Source organism: Poecile atricapillus, chromosome 3 (genome assembly GCF_030490865.1).
Source record: "Poecile atricapillus isolate bPoeAtr1 chromosome 3, bPoeAtr1.hap1, whole genome shotgun sequence".
NCBI classification, from domain to species: domain Eukaryota; kingdom Metazoa; phylum Chordata; class Aves; order Passeriformes; family Paridae; genus Poecile; species Poecile atricapillus.
The window spans coordinates 97,815,490-97,840,437 of NC_081251.1; the positions used below are offsets into that span (position 1 = coordinate 97,815,490).

Sequence of the window (24,948 nt, forward strand, 5' to 3'; positions counted from 1 at the left end):
TTACAGCTCACAATACATCTTTATTATTGGAGATGTTTACAGAAAAGTCTGTGAATTACTGCTAGCCTAAGACTGACCATTGGGGAGCCAGGTTATGGTTTATGGCTTTGTCTTTGAATTATTTAAAAAGGTCACAAAACTGATTGAAATTTAAGGGGCTATTTCAGTCTTATTAAAAAAAGTTCAATTCACAGATAAAGGAGAAGGTTCTTTCACTAGTGATTTAGTAACTACGACCAAAGAGGGTGTAGAACTTGGCAGGGTTTTTGCCGCACACACATCTTGCTCCAGGCTGGAGTTCACGGAGAGGCTGGAAAGGTATGCAGAGGCTTTTTGCTCCCATGGATGGGGCACCAGGCTCAAGATCTTGATCCCTGAAATAAAAGGATATTAATAAATAAATATATTCATACCTAAATATTTCTATTAAAAAAATAAAAGCAAGATAAAATGTACTATACATGAAATTTCAAAACAGCATTAATTACTCTGAAAGTTCCAGAGCTAAGGGAAGTAAATATATTGAATTATGTAGGAGAGCAAGAGTCTGTAAGTAAGTGTTATACCCAAAGGCACATTGCATTCCTATTTTATATTCAAAGCATTTTGATTTTGATCTTGGTAAATACTCTCCAGTTCAGTTATATTTTACCTGGCAGTGGTCTTCTTGATCCAATCTTCACACTCAATTTCCCCACAGAAAGGGATTTGTACAATCTGAAGGGAGGGGAGGAGGGGAGAGAGAAAAACCCAACAGTTACACAACTAAAAAAATCATCTTTGTCTTTGGAAGTCTCCTAAACCTTCAGATCTCATATATAGATCTCAAATTGGGAAAAGTTCCAATTGCTCCAATTGAATTTCAATAGCTCTTTTTCATCAGACAAATACATAAGCACAGTCCATTCCTCCACAGTGCAGTATGGAAAATTCTACACAAACCCAAAGCAGCATTTAAATTTAAATAATTTTTTTTTAACCAAATACACCTTTCTTCTGTGTGAAGTATAAACACTGTTTTCTCATTATATGTTCTGTTCTTCAGGAAAAGTTTAAAATTTTCAAACTACTGAGCAAATGCTCACCTTACACACTGCAAGACAGTGCCCTAATTAAGTTCCCATTTTAATATTATTACTATGAATTTTCATTTTTTCTTAGCATACATTATTTTAAGAAAACAGAACTGCCAACAGCACATTTTTCGGGGGGCGTGAGGGTGGGTGTGCAGCCTCCTGCTGTTTCCTTCTCTTAACTGAAGAAAATTGAGAGAACAAGGCTGAAAAGATAATGTCACACAGTCCTCTCTGTACTACTCTTAGCCATTGCAGCAGATCTCTTGCCCCTAGTTTTATATTCAATTTTACTGACTTTTTTTTGTTTGTTTGTTTTTTAATGGAGTTCCACAAAGAAAATCCAGTTTGATACCAAGAGGTAGCATTACTGTTAAAAAGACACCCCCTACACACATTAGAACACTCATGAAATGCTGATGGCTGAGGGCAACCTCACCTACTAAATTCAGCCTTCATTCATTTTAATTCTATCCAAACTGTGAATAAGGTTTACTCAGTGCATCTTTCTTTCACCTAATTTACATTCTTACTGCAAAATTCTCCATTTTCAATTAACTGGAGCACACCTTTATTACACTTCTCTTCATAGCTTCACTTTCTTGCAACTGAAAAAAGGAACTATTACCACTCTACTACGCCATTCTTGCATTAATCTTTTGTAAGTGAAACAAAAAACAGTCCACATTTTTAAACAGCTAAGAGTCTGCAAATCCATTAAGGGAAAAACAGCAGCAGGAATTAAACAGGAGCACTTACTTAATCTTAAAAATATTCTTCTTAAACAGCAGTCAGTGCTAGCAGAGTGTAATTTCAAGTAATTCAGAATACATATGCTATAAAATTATGTTAATACAGCAAAAATAGGTAGAGTGAAACAAACACAAAATGGCATATTTTTTTCATTTTTTTTCAATTCAGATATGCAGCTCATAATAAATTCATACAACCTAAGTACCAAAACACTGGAAGTATCCAATGTGGAATGTAAAATTACTTGTTCACATTTCCAACCTTAACTACATTTTGATTACATTAGAATTCTAAGCATTATAAAACAGCCTAATTCTCTTTGTCATATCTAGAATCTAGCTGCACACAACAGTGAGTGCTGGACATTATTAAATCAGTCCCTCCTCTGAAGTTCATCATTATTCCTTTAAATTTTGTTCTAAATTGAATTTAAGTGCAATAGAAATACAAGAAAATAGCATAATGGAAGGTCAAGCCTAACCAGGAATAACTTAAAATTATTTTTGAAGTTTAACAGAATATTTATAGATTCTTGGCTCTTGTACATTTTTTGTCAGGAATCTTGAAATTTTCTGAGTGGATCTAATTGGTACACAACCCCCCAGTCTCTCTCTATAAAATACACAACCTTGCTAATTAAAGTTGGGGATCCTCTCTCTTGAACACACCAATCCAAACACATAAACAAGTTCCCAACCTGATCTGTGACAGAATTTCAGGGTTAAAAAATTCTGTCACCATTCTTTGTAAAAGAAACAGCAGCTCAATTCTGTGCTGAAGGCTTAATTTCTCATCAAAACTTCCATGTTTTTTCACAGATGTTGAGATCAGTAGAGCTCACTCATTCACATGATGGATTATTGTTACTATAAATCCAGGGAGGTTTCTGACTTGCAGTAATTCTTAATGAACCCAATGGCTTCTACTCTGGTCATAAAGGTAAAACTTCCTTGACGTAAATAGCTTGTACTTTAAACTCTTACCTGGACCTTTATATGAGACTTAATAAGTGTTTTGTCACTGCTTGCATTAGAATAATGACAGTGAGGTTATTGTAACCTGAATTAAATGTTTACATCACTCTCTCTTAAAAGCATTTCCTGATAAAACCATTATGTGTAAGGGATAAAAAGGGTGTGAAGCACAAGAATAGAAGTAGTAAATTCCCTCACCTTTCCTGAATCAAGCTCTTTTTGAAAGTCCTCCATATTACTGGCCACCACCATATGACTTTTTAGGTCCTCGGATGCTCTAAGAAAAGGAAAAAAAAAAATCAGCCAGGGCAGATTTATTCACATAAACTCACTGGCCCAATGAGCTGAGTTTTCAGAGCCAGTCAAAACAAAACATTACCAAAAGAACTATATATTCATTAGCATCTTCCTAATCAGGTTATGTCCTTCTACCACTGATCCTCATGGAGGTGAAACTTTGATTAATGGCTGAAGGGGTGTTCTCCAGGTTGCTGCACATTTCACCATGTTCATTCACCCTGTTGTGCTAAACACTGACCCAAAGCAGACAGAAATAAATACTACAGATGTATACTTTTCTTTTTAAATTATCCTCTAAATCTAAATCACAAGATGCTTTTGAACTAAATATTCTGCCTGTAAACAATTTCGATCACCAGAGAAGGAAGTAGAAAAGCTCATCTGCCACAGGGCTGTGCCAACACCCTGTTCTTGCTGGATTTATGAGCAACAATCTGCAGTGACAGACCTGTGAGGGATTTTGGTATTTGCAGTAAGGGCAAAAAACAGTTTCAAAAGTATTTGATTGCTTACAAGAAAACAATCCTATGAAGGTCAACAGGGTCTTAAAATACACTTCTGAACACAGAACTCCAGCTGCTGAAGTTTCTTGGACAGCTTTGTGTCTTTTAAAATTCTGCACCAAAAGCATCTTTCACAAATGAGTCCTGTACATAGGATCATGGAATTATTTAGGCTGGAGAAGACTTCAAAGATCATTGACTCCATCCACGAAGCCAATGCTGCCAGGCCCACCACTAAACCATGTCCATAAGCACAGTTATATGTTTTCTGAACACTTCCATGGATAGGTATTCCACTGCTGTGCTGGGCAGCCTGTTTCAATGCTCGACCACACCTGCAGTGAAGAAATTTTTTCCAATGTTCAATCTAAACTTCCCCTGGCTCAATCTGAGATAATTTCCTCTTATCCTGTCACTTGTTGCATGAGAGAGGACACCAACTCTCACCTGGCTCCAGCCTCCTTTCAGGCAGTTGTAGAGTGATAAGGTCTCCCCTGGGCTTCCTTTTTTCCAGGATAAATATCCCCTGCTCCCTCAGCCACTCCTCACAGGACTTGTGCTCTACACCCTTCACGAGCTCTGCTGCCCTTCCTTGGGCAGTGTTAAGGTCATTGGGATCTATTTACAGTGTGTCTATGGTGTATTTATTTATTAATAATACATGTGAACTCACTGAAGTATTTTTTAAAATAAGTTCACAACCTTTTACTTTCCATTTCACAAGAACAGGCAGCTTCTATTGCTGTACGTGAAGGAGTTTAAGAGGCAGAAAATTACATGACACAAACAGGAAGATAAGCCTAACCTGTCTTTCTCCACAGATAAACCATTAATGTGAGAAGTTCTTCTGACAGGAAAAGGGCCTCTGTGATTAGCAGAGCCATTTACTGCAACTCTCAGTTTACCTGCTGTAAAGGTTTGCATGGATCTCCTCCAAGATCTGCTTAAGTTTCTCTTCTGCTTCATGTTCAGACAATGTCAGCTTCTGCCCTGTGTCTCTTCTAACAGCTACAAACTGTTGGCTCTTCATGTCTCGTGGTCCCACTTCAACCCTGACTGGGACACCCTTAATGGAAAAAAAAATTTAGAAGTTATGATGAAGAAGTAATTCTCAGAAGAGTTCATTTTCTCTCTCTCTCTGGCATTTTGTTTGTTTTAAAGTCCAGTCTTAATATAGATTCTCTTTCTACATTTAAGTTTCTTGGAAAAAAAATCACCATAGATTCCAAATCTTTTATGCATTTCTGTGTTTCCCATCCACATTCTCTTCACTTGTGCTTTCCACCTTACTTCACTAGCTTGGAGACTGCATCAGTGCCCACACGCAAGTAATACTGAGGCACTGCTGAAACTGCACTAAGTTATCCCACATACTGCAAATCAGATTTTTTATGTCTGAATAATTAAGACTTCTATAGCAATTATGACATTCTAGTTCACCCAATAATCTATTTAATTCTGTTTTAACAGAATGTTTTCAATATCATTCAACAGGTATTGTTTTAAAGTTCTGTTAAATACAACCCTAATATCAAAATTAATTGCATAGGATATTTTGACTACAAACAGCTAGTTGCTTTAGCAAAGCTTTTATGCTTTATAAACTTTGGTGATAATATGTAATTTCTCATCCTCCCCATATACCATCAGACAAAAAGATTTTACATGTTACTGAAAAGAGTCAGTTAAGAGTCTACTGTGTAACATAATTTCTCTACATCCTAACATGTATCCCAGAGTGAACACATACACAGGAAATGAAACGAGCGAATGCAAATACATTTTGGAGGATTTCTTCCCCTCACTCCCAAGGAAATTGAATCAGTAACTTTATAAGCTAAAACCATTCCACAATGTTCAAGAGACAAAATTAAGAGAATTAAAACCTGTACCCAAGCTTTCTATGCATTGTGTACTCTGGGATCTCCTCAACTTCACAGCTTTCAAATGATTCCCTACACTCCCTCTGCCCTCACTACCTTAATTATGCTAAAAAGATATAATAATACCTTTTAATAATACAGTAAAATCCACCTGATCAATGAACTATTACTGCTGCAAAGTTACATAAAAAGCTATTCAAAACTGTTATTAACAAGCAATTCAAACTGAACATTCCAGTATATGACCCACAAAACATTGTCTCCATAATAAAAACTTGAGAGTATCCAGTACTTCTAGCTGTAATACTACTAAGTGAAAGAATACCTCATGGTCCCTCAGGAACATTTCCCAAGAAAGCAATGGAACTAATACCAGACAATACAAAAGAAGTACCAGTGACTTGTTTATTTTAGGAAATAACATCAGGAATCTGCTACACTGAAAAGTACATAAGGCAAAATATTTTCCAGTTAATTCTTGTACTTCTTATTCCAGCACCTTTGTATTTTTTACCCTATGAAATTCCGTATATACTCAATAAAAGGAGTGTATTGTTCCTGCAATGAGCCTGAAGATGCAGCTTAGGTATTATGCTGGACACATTAGTAAATTTTATGAAAAACATCAAGTTTACCCCATGCTGTGTGCCTCCTAGAAAAACCTAATTTTATTTAGGAAATTTTCCAACATGGCTTCATGTTACTAGAGCTCCATTTAAAAAAAAAAAAAAGGTTACACAAAGGGAAGAGAACTTTGAGACACTGGGAACTTTGAACAATCTGGGTCACTTTTATCGTGTTACTTTGAAGATTAACATATTGAAACTGATTTTAAATTCAGACTAAAAATATGATTCCATAGCAACACTCAACAAATCATTCAATTTTTAATTACCATTATTACCATTGTTCCATTCTGCTCACTATTTTTGTTTTATAAAAGCCTCTTATATTAGAGGAAGCAGAACTGTTCCTCTCAAGTGCTATATGAGGGGAACATGGAAATTTTGAAACAATAAAATCGCTCCTTTCTTTACTGACACTGCAGGTTTATCTTCTCTGTTCTGCTGTATGCACAGAAGGGTGTGTTGTGAGTCAGGACACACTGGAGTATTACTACATATTTTTAAAAATGCAAGTAATTTATGCTCCTAATTTAAATTTCTAGGTATATAAGTAGAGCCCTGGAGGTTTAAAAATCCCTAATGACATGCAAATCCTAGCAAACAGAACAAGTCTTGGAAAACATCTTTTCTTCATTTATTCACGAAAGTGATCGCTGATTATCAGGCAGCAATTCGTAATTTACAGAACACATTTGCCTTCAGAACACAGGGCACACATAGTATACCTCATATATACCCCTCACCTAGGCTTCAAAAATCCTCCTGGAAAGAAAAGTACCTTAAGTTCCCAGTGGTTGAACTTCCAGCCAGGTGAGTAGTTGTCTCTTAAATCAGCCCGGACACGGATGCTGACAGCAAGCAGCCTGCTACGATACTCATTACATTTCTTCAGTAGAGCCTCTCTGTCCTCTTCAGAAAGGGAGTTTGTGATACCACAGGGAATAATTACAACCTGCAATAGAACAGGACATGTACTTTATGCTGCAAAAAAAATTAGCTTACAGTTGTAAAAAACTTAAAACCGATATTGTGGCCCTATATTCAGGTAATTTCTTTCATGCTCTCAGAAATGAAGGACACGTTTCCCTTTTCATACTAATGACACAGGTAACATTACTTCAAATGGATGAAATAGCAAAAGGGTCTTGTCCACCACAAATATCCTAATGATTTGTATTAACACAGCTACGCTGTAACTAGACACCTCCATCCTATATTAAGTCTTCCAGCTGCCTGATATGAAATGCTCATGAATTCCAAGACAAGAAAGGAAACTAAGGCAGCTTAAGGCATTTTCACACACCTGAATACAGGCCACACGAGGTGGGAGTACCAATCCCATGTTATCTCCGTGAATCATTGTCATTACACCAATAGTCCGAGTTGTAATGCCCCAGGAATTCTGATAAGCAAACTGTTTTTCTCCTGGCTTCTTGGGATCTTCAAACACAATTTCAAACATCTTTGAGAAATTCTGCCCCAGATGATGTGATGTTGCTCCCTGAAAGAGATGCACACAGAAAATTCTATCAAATAGAAAGCTAATTCTATGAAGCATCAGTTTAAATATTCCATCTTGCTACATTCAATGAAAAATAATTATTTTAATAGGTAAATACCTGGATAGCTCTTCCACTGGCAGATATAAATGCCTCTAAAGTGGTTGTATAATCCCCCCCAGCAAACTTCTCCTTCTCTGTCTTCCTTCCTTTCACAACAGGTATTGCCAAGAGATCTTCATACACCCGAGCATAGAGATCAAGTATCTGCAGGACCTATGATGAACAAACTGTCTTCAGAATTACTCAGTATTTTTCATTTTTACCTGACAGAGTCTGAAATCTTAAAAATTGAATACTTTAACAAGATTTTGTTTAGAAACTAAGATTTCTTCAATTACTTTAAACTTTGGATGTTATTTTCTCTGAATCAAAAAGCAACAACTGTAAGTCATGAAAGAAAACAAGAGTTGCAGCAAAAATGACAGGCCAAGAGCTATATTGACTTCTAAATTCCACCTAAAAGTCTGAACATCTGCTACATAAATAAAGATATGCCACAACACTCAATGAAACATCTGCCTCGTGGGCAAAGAAAGTTTTAAAACTTCTAGCAGTAAACACGTGAATGCATTATTTAAATTTTTAAGAAAAAAAATTTTAAGGAAAGTACATCCTGTGTATCACACTCTGCAAACTCCACATATTGTTTGTAGAGACTGAAGCCTCAGAAATGAGTTACCTCTGACAAAAATGTGTGTTCTAATAAACTTGGCATTTTTCACAGAGGCTCCAAAAAACCCACATTTTTACGAGGTTTCAGTACAAAGATTTGTTTGTGCTGCTATGGAGTAAGGTAACTTCCTGAAAGGAGAAACACCAGTGCATTTGTTTTTACCTCCTCTGCTGCTTCTTCATATGTTGCAAATGCTGTGTGACCCTCTTGCCAAAGGAACTCACGAGTGCGAAGGAAAGGCTGGGGATGTTTGAACTCCCAGCGCTGGGGGGGCAGAAGTACAAAAATTTAACACTATGAAGTGTCAAATTATTGTTAAAAATAATGTTTATAAGCAACTATAAGAAAATTCTCAATAAAGATTAAAAAAGCCAACTATTCACAGATTTCTACTTCATAGAATCAACCACATACACATTGATAAAGAATGTTTTATTAGAAACACTGATAAAAACATACCATATAAACCATGGTAATAATTTTGCCTTGAAATATGTGCTGTGATCAGTATGATCATGCCAAGTCCACAGAGAATAACTGTCTTACACTGCACTTGTGATAAGAAGAGGTACTTAGAAATTATGTACACATACCACAACACTGCACCACTGATTAAGTTTGATTGGAAGATCCCTGTGTGACTGCACCCACTTTGCATAGGAAGGATACATGACTGTAAAAAGAAAGCAGCTTTGAGTCTCCACACAATAAAGACATTTATGGCAAACTTTTTTTTTGTTACATATAAGCTTAACATTCTCTGCTGTGACAATTATGCTTTTATGTTTAATTTCCTTTAAAATACATTTTTTGTCTTAACACATAATATTTTCACCAGAGTACTTCCACTTCATCCTGAGTCTCTGCAAAACAGCTTGGTTGCTGCTGGTCAAAATACAATCCAAAGCTTATTATTTAATGACACTGTGAGTCACTGGCTTACAGAATGGTAAATACACCTTGGAATAGGAATTCACTGACCTCAAGATTTCAGGATGCTGTACTAGACCTGACTCAATTAAAAACTTATCCAGCCTTAGGTCTTAAAATGATTATTTAAATTACACAGAGGAACAGTTACAGTCAAAACACATGCAAAACTGAAGTGAATTATGAGTTGAAAAAGATTTCTTATAAACACTATAACCAAATAAACAAATGTGTTTTTAGACAAAATAAGTTAGTCTTCAGGATATTAATGAAAAAAAATTACTAAAGTCTGCATTTCCTAAAAGTGTCTATTTAAGGAAACATATAATGTGAGATTTGCTATGAGCAGCAGCAAAATTAGGAAGTTTTCCTAAGGAGTTACAGAAAACATTCTGAAAAATGAGGGCTTCCGCTTTTCAGAAGGGACTCCTGTCTATCAGCTACACTATACGTAAAACTTCCCATAAAAGTTTACACCCAAACTACATGAAAAGAGGCCCACCTGTTTCACTTGTGGGACGTATAGCAATTGGTTCAGCCAGTTCTGTTTTCCCAGATCTTGTAACCCAAGCAACCTAAAAGAAGGAGAAAAGGGAAAAAAAAATCAAACAAAACAAGTTTGGAAAAAAATCCTCCAACCCCACACTTACTTTCACACCCAGCTGCAGTGGTTGGGTTTTGTCACAGTCAGATTAAAATAAAATTTTGAAGTGTACCTCAGGAGCAAAGTCAGCAATATGAGACTTCTCTGTCTCTAGGGCAGCCTGGGAAACAAACATGGGGAAGTAGCAGTTTTCCACTCCAAGTTTCTTGATCTCTGCATCGAAGAAGTCTTTGATGGCTTCCCAAATAGCGTGAGCCCAAGGACGAAGAATATAACAGCCACTCACATCATAGTATTCAATCATCTCTGACTTTGTGATCACCTTGCAAAAGAGTAATCAGATGCTGAAGTTTCAGTTTGAACACAGAGAACATTCAGTAATTCAAGTGTGTGTCATGCAATTCAAGAGAAGTCTCCTACTTAAAACTGCTCAAATTGTTAGCAGCTAAGATGTACTTTAGGGTCACTTGTGCTACCTAGAGAAGGTTAAACGGGAACAGTAAGTTTAATAATAGTTCTGAATAACATAAACAGTTAACTAAAATTGAATTTCATGAACTCAAGTAAGAGACTATAGCTATTTTCCAGGAACAAAAAAAAACTGCACTTCTGTAAGAAATGTATCTAGATAATGTCAGAAGAGACTTATATTTCTTAGAGTGCAGGCAAAAATTATACTACTGACAGGAAATGTACACCACTAACAGCTACTTACAGTCTCTCATAACACGACTAATCTAAACTAATCGTCTCTATTCGGGTTGTTTTCAGTCTCACAAGCCAGCAAAATTGTTCAGTATCAATAGATATTTACTTCTGTTATGCATCACCTTGAGGTGAAATAAAACTCTCAAGTCTGTGAAATTCCTATAATTTCAATTAAGTTTTGTACTCTTAACAAAAGAGGAATCCATGTATAACCCATGTCAACCACGGGTGGTTGACACTCATCTTTTTTACAGCTTTGTAAATTTATTCAGCTCTTTACTCCAAGGCACTTTTATTTAAGACTATGGTAACAACATAAGACATAAAAAGAGCCAATGCTTTGCTTTGTATAAAAAAAAAAAACTCAAACAGAAAGATGTAAATCCCAAACAGACATTGATTTATAACAGAATGAAACAATTAAATCAAACTGATGTACACTTACCTGAGAGAACCACTCTGACAGATTTTCTTCTTTTTTAGCTTCTAGACCCAGCCTATGGTATGACAAAAAACACAGATTTGTGCTGTTCAGCATTTAGCAATGAAACTTATCCTAACCCTTTTCTTCTCTTTTATTTTGGGGCAGGAGGTATGACATAATAAGGTGGAAGAGAATGTGTTTGTTTTACATCAAAAGTCTAAGTCTTGGCTGGTGGGTGTTGCTGGTATTCCTTTACCTTAACAAGAATATTTGATAATAACAGCTCTAATTTTTTAGTATGGTTTGAACCCTTCTAATTCTCACTATGGCTGTATGGAAGAACCTCACAACGACACATTAAAAAACCCAACCAGTAACCAGTCCAGTAAGAACCTAAGATTAACCAGACCTGTGTGTAGGCCATTTTACTCTTTATTTTAAACATTTCCTACCTAGCCAGTAGCTTCAATTTCAGGAAAGACAAGCAACTCGAATTCACCATTCATGTGAATGTCAGTCACATTGTTGGAGACAGAAAACTGACCCTACCTTAAAATAAAGATAACCAATAAAATGACAAGATTCTAAAGAAGGTTAAACATACTAAACTCAAATGACAGAACTCAAAAGCAAAGGTTTTACCTCTACAGAGAAGTTTTAAAGGTGGGAAATACATTTTTTCTGGCAATATTTCTATACAAAATAAACACATCTCTGTCTTTAATATATGATTTATGTATATGAAACAGGAAATACATAGTGCTGCATAGTACAGGCTGTAAAAAGACCTCTAAACTTTCAGCAAGACACAGCAGCAGATTTGCAGAAGCAAATAATAAGCACAAAAACTTCTCAGTGACAGTAATAATACAGGATGATGAAGTACAACTGACACTAAAACTCTGGTAACTTGCTTTTGGCTCAATCCTGAATATGAAAGTCAACACAGTTATTTTGCAAATGTCCACGCTTTCAAGTGAAATGGGACATGTATCATACTCTAAATCTGAACAGAGGTAGACAGTTGACATTTCTATACAGTAAGATTAAAGATTGCATCTTTACCTGGTTTGTTTCTTAGGGCCTTGGCCCTCTCCTGATCCATTTGAGGAGCGCTCATTACCACTCTGTCCTTGGAAGGGTTCTTTTTTGGGGCCATCATTTTGCTTCTGTTGCTTACTCTGCTTTTCAGACTTGTTCTCCTTCTCTTTCTTCTTTTTGTCTTTGTCATCTACACCACTATCAGACACTGGTTTATAGTCAACTCCTGTAAAAGACTTATACTGGGCCTTCAACTGAAGAAGTTCTTTAACAGCCACATCTATCTTTTCCTTGAAGAACAAAAAGAAAAAAAAATAAAAAGTAAATGTATAGAGAAATCACTGGAATAATATGGCTCTATAAAAAAAAATCTATATGGCATTATGGACATTCACAGACTGCTGGCAGAAAAATCTGCATAAGCCAGTATTTAACTTTAATGTGCTAACATTTTAAAGGACCATACCTGACAGTACATCTAATTTTAAAAGTATGTTTCAGATCTCAGAATTCAAATGCTGCCTATTCTATAGGTACATTTTTAATTTCCATAATCACATTGAATTTCAAAGAGATTTTTACATTTAAATACATATATTACATTTTTACACTACAGTGTATATGCAATTACCTTGTCTGCTTTTTCTGCTTTTAATTTCCTAACTTCATCTCCTTGAAGAGCTACTTTGCTAAACAGGGCTTTAGCTTCAGGAGTGTCTGGACCGCTGGGTTCTGTGTTTGATGCCTGAGGCAAAGCCCCCTGAGCTGCTGGTGGGTGTCCTGGCTTGTACTCCTGCCCAGTCTTCTCCTTGTAGTCAGCTTTTAAAGAAAGGAGGAGTTTTACTGCTTCATCTATTTGATCCTGTATGGAGGACAAATAGCAAGATTTACTGGTGAGAATTAAAGAGAGACCTGGCCAGAAGCATTGATTATCAGGCTACAAAACCAACCTAACCAACCAACAAAAAGTCCCCCAAAAAACAACCCAACACAAAACCAATTTTGCAAGGTAGAAATACAGGAAGAAAAAAACCAACCCAGAAGAACCTAAAAAGCTGCAGGTTTGTCTTGTGTTCTTTTCCACAACCATCACTGAATCTGTCTAGTTTTGAAAAAGTCTTGCTATTGCTGCAGCATACTAGATACTTAAACAGTCACTTGCCCCAAATAGAGCAAGAGATAGTAAAATACATTAAACACTTCTGCAACATCGACATCTTTCATGCTCATGCCTATTCACCTAGATATGAGAGGTTAAGTTTGACTTCATATATCTGAGTCAAGAGAGTATCCAGCACCAGAACGGTTTTGTTTGGCATTATCAGAGCATGCATGACCTGGACACAGGGGAGTTTGATCACTACTTGGTAAAAGATTTTCCCCCAGTGGCAAAATGTGGTCAGATTTACAATTGCTCACTCTATTGTACCTATGCCTATTGTACCTTGGAAGCTTTCTCTGCCTTGAGTCTGCGTACCACTTCCCCTTGCTCAGCTACAGTATGATAAAGTGCTTTGCCATCCACTAAGCCACAGCTTGCCAAGTTGCTGCAGCAGACAGGAGATGGAAGTGCAGCAGAAGATAGACAAGGAGGGGTTGAGGGTGGATTTCCAGGCTTGTACTCTTGACCTGTCTTTTGTTTATATTCTGCTTTTAGGCTTAAAAGAATTTTCACAGCCTCATCTATTTGTTCCTGAAGCAAGAGAGAAAAAACAGCCATTGCAGATAAGGGTAGAAATAACAGAGGTGTAACACAATAGCTGAGATAACACAAGTTTTACTAGAATGACACTAACACAGCTGTTGTAATAAAACTTCTAGAGCTATCCTGTTAGTATAAGTTGTTATCATTATTGAGTTATGTGGTAAAACTTTTTAGCCAGAATACCTACAAGTTGTACACCAAAGGACCAAATCAGGTAGTATAGGTAAGGGCTGATTTCTGTGCCACAAAAGCCTCCCATTTAGGTGGCTTAGCCCCCTCCAGTAATAGCAGTCCATGAGTTGCATGCTGGAGAACAGCAGCAAATACATAGACTCTGAATAAATAATGGCTCTTTTGTCATGATCAGGTAACTCCCAAATTCATTACTGCCAATCTGGCTCCAAGTTAAAGCTCTTCTTTCAAGTTACTGCCTATACTCTGCTTTGCTTATCTTGTGTGACTAAAAAAAGAACTTATTTATTTTCCATGCACTAATACAGAATTCATGCAGTCAGCCTATCATCAGCTCAAGAGAATTTGGGAAAGCACTTCATGGAACTTGCTCATGTTAGGCTGCTCAAATTTCACAAAACCTGCCATTGGGTTTTAGCCTAAACTGAAGACAACCATTCCACTCAGAAGTATCCTTTGATAGAACACCTTTGAAGCTTTCTCCGATTTGAGCTTGCGGACCACTTCTCCTTGTTGAGCTACTTTGCTGTACAGAGCCTTGCTGTCTACTGGACATGGGGATGGAGAAGTGGCAACAGGAGAACACTGAGGAGGGACAAAGACCACAGGTGGGCTTCCAGGCTTGTACTCCTGGCCTGTCTGTCGCTTATATTCTGCCTTTAGGGATAAAAGGACTTCCACAGCAGTACCTATCTCATCCTGAAAGAAGAAAGGGACAGAAAGAGGGAGGAACAAAGATATAGAGACATAAGACTCTCAAGAGTACCATAAATACTTTCATAAAAAGACCCACAGTCGATGTGCACCTATTCAATTTTCCTAAGTACTTAGTACAGTTATTCAGAGAAGTTTTCTCTACTACTTTCCTATTTTAACAAAGTAACTCCTCTTAAGGGATATACAACCCTAACTGTCCGAAGTAAAATTATAACAATAAATTAATTTAGATCTTCCCATTTATTTTGATTTTATGATGCCATCAAGACACTACTACTATCAACATTATTTAACCACCAGGAAAGCTATGTTATTTTCCCTCTCTTCTTGTTCTGCATTAGAAAGAAAGGAAATAACACAGCTAATAGTAGCTATGTTTGCTGTGTACAGTTACAGAGAGGAAGAAGTCTCAGAAACATCTGTGGTTTTTGGATCTTTCCTTTCTGGTTTTGGGGCTTTGGCAGCAATTCAAACCTATGAAGTCACATAATTTGACCATACTGAGTTAAACAAATGAAAAAACTTCCAGGGCATTTTAATCTCGACTTGATTTGGATACTTAATCAACTCTTGCTGTTGGGTTAATTCTGTCCATGTTTCAGAGCATCAGCCTAAGAAATACAGGAATTCACCAACACAAACTTGGCCATACAAATCTAACTAAAGAAGTATTGTAAAACACAAGTTTTGACAGAACAGAGCCCAGTCCAAATGATGAGCACTATAAAAACCCTGGATCCATAAGCACTCATTCACCTCCACAGACAGAGAACAATGGGCTATGCATACCCACACAAAACCAAAGGATTATTTTAATCATCACCTTAGATGCTTTCTCAGCTTTCAGTTTTCGGACCACTTCTCCTTGTGCTGCTACTTTATCATACAGAGCTTTACTATCCAGAGTACCAGAGGTCTCAAGCTTTGATGACTGTGCAGTTCCAGATACTGGAGGATTTCCTGGCTTATACTCCTGGCCTGTCTTGTCTTTGTATTCTGCTTTCAAGGCCAGCAGTTGTTTCACAGCTTTATCAATATCTTCCTTTGCTGCCTTCTTAGCCTTCAAGTCACGAACTACATCACCCTGTGCAGCCACCTTGTTGTAGATGATCAGGTGACCTTCAGATACAGTACAGGCTGGAGCAGAGGCATGACCAACAACTGGAGCAGATTTTCCTTTTACAGCTGAACTAGCCTTAAAATAAAATTTAAAAAAAAGCCAAGTATTCAACATGTAATCTTGGTACAGAAATAGATGCATACATTTTATGGTACTTCCCTAAACCACCAGTTTACCTCCTTCTTTGCAGTTTCAGCTTTGGTCTTCTCTTTTGACCCAGATGTTGGCATTTCTTTAGTGTGTCCATCAGGGATGTAAATCAAAATGCATGGGGCATCTTTGCAGCTGTAAGGACTATAAAAAGATTTATGGAAAACACAACAGTAAAGGAAATACAAGAGAAATATCAAACATTTATTGAAACAGACAAGCTACTCTTTCTAAAAGATGCTCTCACACAACTGCAGGTTCATCTTTGTACACAGCTGAAATTACCTAATTTTACATAATTGGGGGTCTGAAATTATTCGCCTTACATGCAAGTTTTACTTTTTTTATAGTATTTATATGTTTATGTTAAATTGTACATGGATGTTTTGTTAGCTTGCTAAAGAAGTGTTACAAACAAGTAGTATGTGCACACTCTAATTGGAAAAATGCCTGTTTTATTCTGTAGCACTGCTCCTTAATTTCTATACTTCAAATCACAATGAAGCCACGGCCTCACTACCAAGTCCAGGTTAGCTGGGATGCACTTCAAGTGCCATATACTTGGCTTAAGACAGTTTGAAGAGGCAGGAACACGCAAAATAAAAGCCATGCCAGTCCACAGAGATATTCCTCAGAAAGATAATGGTAAGGGGGAAAATATTTGCAGATGACATTATTTGTGCCAATGTGTGTGTGTGTGAAAACTAAAACACAGCAAGTTAGAGCAAATTCTGTGAAGTCTGTTTAGGCCATTCTCGGGTAACTTACCTCACTGGCTCATAGGGCTGATCACAAATAAAGAATCCTCTCCTCTGAAGTTGTATGATGTCTCCTTTTTTTAACTCCTTAAGGCACGGATCACCCAGCATCAGTTCTTCTTGCTGTAAGTGTTAAAAGAAATCATCCCATGTCTAACAGAGCAAAGGAACAGTAAGAAATAGAGCACAGATGTAGAAGGATAGTGGTGATTTTCTCCTTTTCAAAGTGTCAGAATGTTACTTAATTCCAGCAGCAGCAGAACAAGTACTAGAAAGAAGATGCCATACCATAAGAATGTATCAAGACAAAATCTTAAACTATTGGTCTCAGACATGTAAAAGCCTGAAAACAACTGACAATAAACAAGAGTCATATTTTAATTTTGAGACTATGACAGGTTACATGGAAATATGGAAACTAGATACACCAGCACAATTTATCTGTTTGACAAAAAAAAAAATTAAATTTTAAAAAGAGCAACTAGAAACAGTGAATATTAAAAAAAACCAAAAAAACCCAAACAAACAAAAAAATAAAACCCCAAATCAAACCAAGCAATACTAAGTTTTGTGAAATTAAAGGGGACAAAAATATAACTCACCTTGCTATTTCGGTTGATATATTGCTTGAAGTCTTCATCTTTACCTAGAACTGGCTTCGTGATCAGATGCTCATAATTAACACAGACAGTTGGGATGAGGGGTGCACGTGGAGTTTCTGCCAACCAAGTGATCTTAGTAGTTTTTTTGAAGTCCTTATTATCTAAGTTCAACTTGGCATTGATGGACACAATTTTTCCACTTGAACTTCTACAGGAAAACAGAAATTATAACGGTATAGCCTAAATGATCATTTCTGATTCAATACCACAAGAACAAATGTTCAGAGTTCATTTTTCAATTATGAATCCTAGAAAATGAAAGAGTGCATTCACTCCTGTTGAAGTTCTCCATTAATTTTGTTGTCTTAAATAAAATGCATGGGGAAAAAATCTTTGCATATTTATGTTCTCTATCAGAGCTCACCCCATTCTGGCACTACCTCAACACAACCACTTCAAAGATATTATGATGACATTAAATGGTCTCCTTCCCCACCTCAACAGCTGTGCAACTGAAACTGTGACAGGTTTAGTTTCTCAGTATGCAAAAGCAGTATTTTTTATGGGGTGAAACCTGTTAAAATTCCAGGTGATTTTTTTCTATCTGAAAAAGCTGTTTTACAGGGGCAATATTACCAAAGAATCATGGAGAGCACTGGATGAGAGAGACATGCAGTATCAGGACTGACTAATTATTTCAAACCTGAATATACACTAAAATACACTCTATGCTAAAATGCAGTTCCATGGCATATTTCAAAGTAGATTTATGAATACAGAATCATAGAAATGACATATATGGCCAACCATCAATTCTTTACAGTTACAAGCTTCCTGTTAAAAGAAAAAGCAACAAAAAGCTGAAAAGCAAAATTTAATCTCATCTGCCACTAAAAAGGTTACCTGTTTAATTTGGTTATGATGATATTGCCCCAATTTATGAATGTAACCACCTCTCCCTCCGCCAGGGTCTCTGCATCTGCGCCCTCGATGAGGACTCTGGAGCTGTACCACACAGGCTTCAACCCAACATCAGCATTCTGTGAATAATGGTTTACATTTCAAAGAAAACAGATGAAGACAGAAGATGGACAATGCACAGAAATGCAAAGCTACAATTTTTCCTCATCTCTCTCTAGCTTCTTGTTCACAGGTGTTGCCCATATTCCCCTGACAGTACACTCAAAAAATCCACTGACAGCATATTCCATTTCCTTAAGGTCCATATGTCTTTAAGATCCCACAGGTAAATATGAAGTTTTTCTCAAGTTTCCATTTTGCTATGCTAATTCTCTTCAAAACTAATTTCAGAACTCTCATTTTTGTTTTTTTATAAAGCTATTATGGAAATATATATGGAGCTTCTTTCAGCTACATAGATATATAAAAACAGAAACCAGAACTACATCACTTAAAAAATACTCAGCTTTAAAGAATCTCAAAAAGTTGAGATAAACTTTTATTTTCTAAAAAAGGCTGACAGCTGTGAGTTCAGACTTTTTCAGCTGGTCAGGAGTTTTCAATTTGTTTCTTCTGGTTGGTATTTATTTGATTACATATTGGAGGCAGTATTTACTGGTACTACCAATGTTTTAATATGCTGGCTTGTATCTGACCTAATTTCAGACTTTCTGAGCCTAGAAGAGTCACAATTCTCACTTGCATCTGCTCAAAACCTGTTTGCTCATCCTCAGCCAGGGGGATGAGGGGAAACCAAATTTCCACCTCTCACTTACAAGAAACAGCTATGGGAACACTCAGAACAACAAAATCAAAACAAAGAAATGAAGCAAAGTCTCAGCAATATTCACCCATTTCTCAGTGAAGTGTATGTAAGTATAATTAAGGGATGCTTTCTGTGAAGTTTAAGCACAATTTTAGACATCATACTCAAAGGAAAGCATCTTTGTTAATTGTAGAACCAAGAAAAGAGTTGTATCAGTAAAACACTCCCCTTTAAGGGATATTGCTCTGTTTACTGGATACTAAAAGTACCAAATCAGCAAGTTCTTAGCTTTTGATAAGAACTATTTGCTGTACAAATTTAAAAGGTGTATTAAAAATCCAGAGATTGACAGAATCAACAGGTTAATATTATCTCTCCACATAAAACCTGATTTTATAAACCACTTAAAAAAACACTTCACTGTTAATGGATAGAGTGTCTACTGTATTATAGCCATAAAGCTTGAATAAAATTTAATATTTAACTTCTCTGTGAAAGTTAGCATCAAACAATAGGAAAACCAGCTTGAGCAGCACTCCAGGCTTGTAATGCCTCACCTCTTCTGAACAATCGCAAAGAGGCCTTTTAGGGCACCTTTTATATGCACTCCATATATTTACAAAAACAGTTCCCTCTTAAAAAAACAAACATGTTTAGTAGTTGCACAGTTTTTGACAATTCTGAGGCAAAAAAAAAGGTATCCCTTGGATAGATCTCATGCTATCTTGAGAAAGCTAAAAGCAGAACTTTCCTTCCTGACTGTTTCATGCCAAGGTACTTCCCAACCTTACTGAGCTGCAGTACAAGAATATTAAGAGAGTAAAGCAAGAACCTTTGGATGTTTAGCCACTTCTTTCATCTCCTCTTGAGCTTCAGGAATATTTACTGGGACCACTGCATCTTTCAGTAAAGCAGTGTACCGAGGTGCTACTGGGTCTATAACCTACAGAAAACAAATGAGGTGAATCATGAATATATGCCACTGACAGACAAATAAGATGCTTTTACAAAACAATAACCACAAAAAAAAAAAAGAAGAAATATTAACTGGTATTCTTTATGTTACTGCATTTTTTCAAAATTTGCTTTAATGTCACTTTCATCCAAAGCTACAGGATAGAGAAAATAGTGGTAATACTTCACAATTTCCAATCTGTACTAAAATACTCTGACTAAAAAGTGGATTGGGTACTACTGACAGCAGAAGTAACTAAATTATGACCCAACGCCTTATAGGGAAGACACAAAAATGTAATCTGATACAGTTTTACTGTGCACATAGGCTATTACATCTGAACTGCTTTTTCTCTAGTTAACTAAATTTAAAGCAATAATTTTTAAGTGGAATTTGTTCTTTTTCCAGCAGCACAAGACCTGATCTCATTTTCCAGGCCAGTACTCCAGCAGAATCAGTGACAGAAGTGGCTGTAGAAGAGGCACCAGTAAGTCTGCAATTTTACTACAGACACATTAGATACTATAATAAGGCAATACCATAACATTGACTTCATTAGGATTTCTACAACATGAGTTTGGCAAGAAAAAGTTCTCTAATTTTAAAAAAAAATCTCTAATCTAAAAAAACATCACTAGGATGTCTTCCTGTATTTTTATTGCATATTAGGAAACTAAGCTACTTTAGTTTTTCACAGCATTTTTTATACTTTAAATACTGGTTTGTCAAACTGTTCAAGAGACACTTAAATACATATTTCAAGTAAAGCAGTCATCTAAGGCCAAAAGGAATATCCAAGATCTACCAGGTTAAGTGGAAACTAACACAAAGGAAAACACCTGCTTTTATTAATATAAAGTGACCTTTGCTCTCCTGGGTCTATTCCTGCTCAAGTGAAAAGCTACACAGCTATATATGTCTGTATTTTTGAGAAAAGTATTTAGCTTCTAATTGCTTGACAATAGCTAATAAAGTGATATGATGATATACTTTTAAGAAGACACAGTTCTAAAAGTTAGTAGCCACAGACTCCTAAATGTTAGACATACAATTTGAAAAAAGACTTGTGTATGTATCTCAAAATGTAGGGGTATTATATGATTTAATATCATAATTTTGTTAATTAAATGACCAGATTTTATAGTGTTGTTATAGTGTTATAGGCTCTTTATTTTATTCATTAAAACTCACAATCCCTCGTCAGGTGCTAAAAGTTACAGGATCATGTATAAAATATGAGGTGTCACACTGATAAAATCTTTGAGCTCAGAACTACCTGTAAGCAGCCAATTGGTTTTGCTCATATTGCAGATAGCTTACAATCCACACAGCCACACATAAACAAAATTGGCTAATAAATTTGGTGCTGTACAAGGAGCTGAGTCAGAGGTCTAAGAAACTCAGTTTAAAAGACAATTTTAAAAAATGAGCCTTGACAGTCTGTTGTGGATTCTTCCCCTCAAACCAGCTGTTAGTCATAAATACGTTTATGCAGCAACAGAAAGAACCAATTCATAAACCTACATGTATGTAGCAAATCAAATGCAAAATACATGAAGAAATACAAAACACATGCCAGACAAGCAAAAACTATTTAAATGAACAAATCTGGGTACTATCTAAGCAAAACCAAGCAGGAATCCCAATGCAAAATAACAGGTGTTTCCACAATCACACAAAATATGCAATCCTTATGAAAATAAATCGCCTTATTATAGTGTCCAAGCATCTGCTGCCAAAAAGCAACTCATCATGTCAAGATGCAATATTCCTGATTTGCCATTCAGTCAGAAACTCCAGCAGTGCTGGCTTGATCTCCCCAGGCAGAGCACGCAGTGCGTTCGTCCTTTTGCCACAGAAAGGAAAAGCGGCCAATGTGAACCAAATTGGGGAAAAATTTGTGTTTATGTTGACAAATCAGCCAAACCAGAGGTGGGCAGCCTTTGAAAACTAGGAATAATGCATTTTCAGTGGGTTTGTAGAGCTCCTGTTATACAAGCAAGTGTGACTGTGCTATGAAGCTGCAAAATGATAGCTATGCTTACAGCACTGTAAGCTATATGCTAAGGTAAAAAGCATTAAGTAATACCTTCTTACAGATAGCTCGCAGCTTGAAAGCAGAAAAATGAAATGCAGTTTTCAGATCAGGTTTACAGCAAATACCATTATCTTTTCCTACTAAGGAAGGCAAGTAAGTACTGGTATAGGAGAATCAATAGGATTAGTGCTTCTTCAGGTTAGAAGGGGGGGACATTCCATTTTCCTGAGTGTGCCAAATGATGCAGCATACTGCAACTGCTACTTGTTGTGATAAGCACTCCAATGAACGCTGGATTCTCTACATATCCTAGAAAGAGGATATCAGGAGTAGCATCAAATCCGAGTAAGCACATACCTTTTTGTTAAAGGACCAGATTTTATCCCACTCCATATTCACAACAGATCGAGAGGAGCCCTGGGGGGGGTGGAAAAAAAAAAGCCTGAAGCAACACCACATTAATATAAATATTCTAGCTCTTAGGCTAATTTCAAACGAAGTTCTTTAAACTGAAAACCCTCTATGGTTTGCTTTTATCAAAAACAGTTTTTGAGCTTGCAAAATAAATGCTTTGCAAGTAAGAAACCTGCAAGTCCATTTTGCCAACACCTACTCACAGGTGATACCATTGTTGAAGCAATACACCTCCAAGTAGCAAAGCTTCAAAAGAAGAAACCTCCCAGTGACAAGTACATTAACTGAAGCTTCACAAAAACTTGCGAAACTTATCGAGGGAGATTCAGAGAATCAGAAGAAAACACCCACCTGAGCAGCAATGAACTGTTTTAGCCCTTCAACTGTCATGCCTCTTCTCAGGACACCACGCACAGTGGGAAATCTTGGGTCATCCCTAGTGGAAAAAGGTATTCCATTAGTGTCATATACACTAAATTTTCTAAATCCTACACAGATCAAGAACTTTACTAATACTGGTACACATGAAAGGCACAGGCTCAGTGTATTTTACCTTGTAAACTCACAGCTAGGTGAGACATCTAACAGAGAAGACTGAGCTCTTATCCATACAAAATGTTTGGTGAAGGTTAGGTCTCTCAAAAACTAGAAAGTCAAAAATTATGTCTCTATTCATTATTTCCTTTCCAAGGGCACCCAGAAAATGTTACTGGAAAGAAGTGACAATGCTACCTTTTGATATAAGCGATAGAGTTCTATGATTTTTTTTTTTTTTTTTCTCTTACGAAAGAAATACAAAGGCCTCATCTGCAATGTAACATTTGAGTTTGGAATATGAATCAAACCCTGCTGAGGACCTAACAGGAGGCTTAGGGAAGGGAAAGTCTTCATAAGACCAGCTACACCTTTAGGGTTAAAAAAGACAGGCAGGGCAGGAAAGGATAAATTTGGCTCTAGCTAAGTGGCTCCACGCATAAACTAGGAATTTAAGCTTCCCACTAAATTGACAGCTAGTCCACCAAAAACTGTCTGCAGAAATCAAATTATCTGAAAAAAATTAACAGAAAGAAGGAGGGAGATGGAAGGTGGAAGAGAAGTGGGATGGATTTGACTAGATGGACAGGACCAGAAACACTTCGATCCAGGCCCTCTTCTGGTATTGTTTAGGAATGACTCCAATGACAACAACCCATGACTCAAGAGCGGAAAATGTGTAAATGCCACCCACAGCAAGAGCCAAAGTCCAAGAATAAGCTGCCTCATGTTTATTACAGGACATTAACATGTATGTACACAGCTACTGTAGAGTAAGAAAAAGACAAATTGTACATGCAGAAGCGAGTGTAATTAATCTATATTCTTTAATATTGTTTAAATATTCATTCAAACTGTCCTGAAACAAAAAAAGTGCCAGCTATGAGGATCTTAGGGAACAGTGCTGACCTACAGCCATGGAACATACCATCCATCCACAAGGCCTTCGTTGACAAACCACGTGAGTTTTCTCTTGGAGAGCACAGTGTTGTTGAGGTTTAGCCTGCTATACTCCCATATATAAGGTTTCCTTATGCCCAGAGCCTCAATTATCCAATAGAATTGTTCATCTCTGTCATGGTATTCAGTTGTTCTCAGTGCATGTGTGACACCTTCAATACTATCAACAATGGGGCAGGCAAAGTCGTACGTGGGATAAACCCTGACAAAAAAGATCTTTAATTAGCAGGGCAGAACAAAACACTTTTCTCCCACCTAAACATTTAAACTCAGAGTAGTTTATATTCATTTATTATAAATATTTATAACCTATGATCCTGAAAACTTTCAGATCAAATCTGAAATAAAGCATACACAACAAATTGTCTGTAAAAAGATCCAGAGGGCAATACATTTTTAAGACAAAGAAAGCCTTCAAGAAATTAACTGATCACAGCCTTAATATTCAAGCCTAAAAAAACAACCCTACACTGCTAATGTTTTTTCAAACACATCTAAGGACCAAAACTGAAATAATTTTCACTGTTGACCATGATGGCCATATCACAGGTTTTAAAAGCCATTTGCACAAGTTTCAGAAAGTCAAGAGACTCATTACATAATCTTGAAAAATGCTAGCAGGTTCCAAGTACTAGAAGAAATTTACTAAGGAATTGTAAAAGCCCTGAAAAGAGCAAAAGCTACAGGCCACACAAGAAGAAAGTGGACATACTTGTAGGTACTTCCAGTCCGAGGGTGAGGCTGGTTTTTACAACGATAAAGAGTTGGATCCCTCATACATCCATTATTACTACTCATATCTATTTTTGCTCGTAGACAACAAGTTTGTCCGTATTCTGTTCCCTTTTTCATTTCTTCCCACATTTGTAGATTCTTATTAACACCTAAGAACAATAAAAATAAACCATTTTCTAAGGTGTTACGAAGCTGATACAGAATCATGTTTTATTACTGCAGTAAGAAAAATCAGTGTCACCCCTCTCTTTGGACACTGGAATTCATTTTCACACATTTTACATTTTG

At 36.6% G+C, this 24,948-nt stretch overlaps 1 protein-coding gene across 3 annotated transcripts in view; it reads right to left on the reverse strand.

The window, feature by feature from the left end:
- The window catches only part of EPRS1 (glutamyl-prolyl-tRNA synthetase 1), a 38,456-nt gene continuing 13,508 nt past the window's right edge, over nt 1-24,948 (reverse strand). The window contains exons 9-34 of one of the 3 annotated variants that reach the window (XM_058836146.1): nt 24,638-24,809; nt 23,894-24,127; nt 22,783-22,867; nt 22,375-22,434; nt 19,857-19,967; nt 18,202-18,338; nt 17,299-17,506; nt 16,707-16,819; nt 15,965-16,082; nt 15,492-15,863; nt 14,420-14,650; nt 13,499-13,747; nt 12,686-12,916; nt 12,079-12,344; nt 11,035-11,086; nt 9,994-10,203; nt 9,780-9,852; nt 8,941-9,020; nt 8,510-8,611; nt 7,732-7,887; nt 7,416-7,613; nt 6,891-7,064; nt 4,509-4,669; nt 2,999-3,077; nt 653-717; nt 1-374 (exon numbers count right to left, since the gene is read on the reverse strand). In XM_058836146.1, coding sequence (XP_058692129.1) covers nt 224-374; nt 653-717; nt 2,999-3,077; nt 4,509-4,669; nt 6,891-7,064; nt 7,416-7,613; nt 7,732-7,887; nt 8,510-8,611; nt 8,941-9,020; nt 9,780-9,852; nt 9,994-10,203; nt 11,035-11,086; nt 12,079-12,344; nt 12,686-12,916; nt 13,499-13,747; nt 14,420-14,650; nt 15,492-15,863; nt 15,965-16,082; nt 16,707-16,819; nt 17,299-17,506; nt 18,202-18,338; nt 19,857-19,967; nt 22,375-22,434; nt 22,783-22,867; nt 23,894-24,127; nt 24,638-24,809 — 4,088 coding nt within the window. In that variant the 3' untranslated portion in view covers nt 1-223. The remainder of the gene's footprint in view (nt 375-652; nt 718-2,998; nt 3,078-4,508; nt 4,670-6,890; nt 7,065-7,415; nt 7,614-7,731; nt 7,888-8,509; nt 8,612-8,940; nt 9,021-9,779; nt 9,853-9,993; nt 10,204-11,034; nt 11,087-12,078; nt 12,345-12,685; nt 12,917-13,498; nt 13,748-14,419; nt 14,651-15,491; nt 15,864-15,964; nt 16,083-16,706; nt 16,820-17,298; nt 17,507-18,201; nt 18,339-19,856; nt 19,968-22,374; nt 22,435-22,782; nt 22,868-23,893; nt 24,128-24,637; nt 24,810-24,948) is intronic. The other 2 variants (XM_058836147.1, XM_058836148.1) reach the window with 2 other exon arrangements.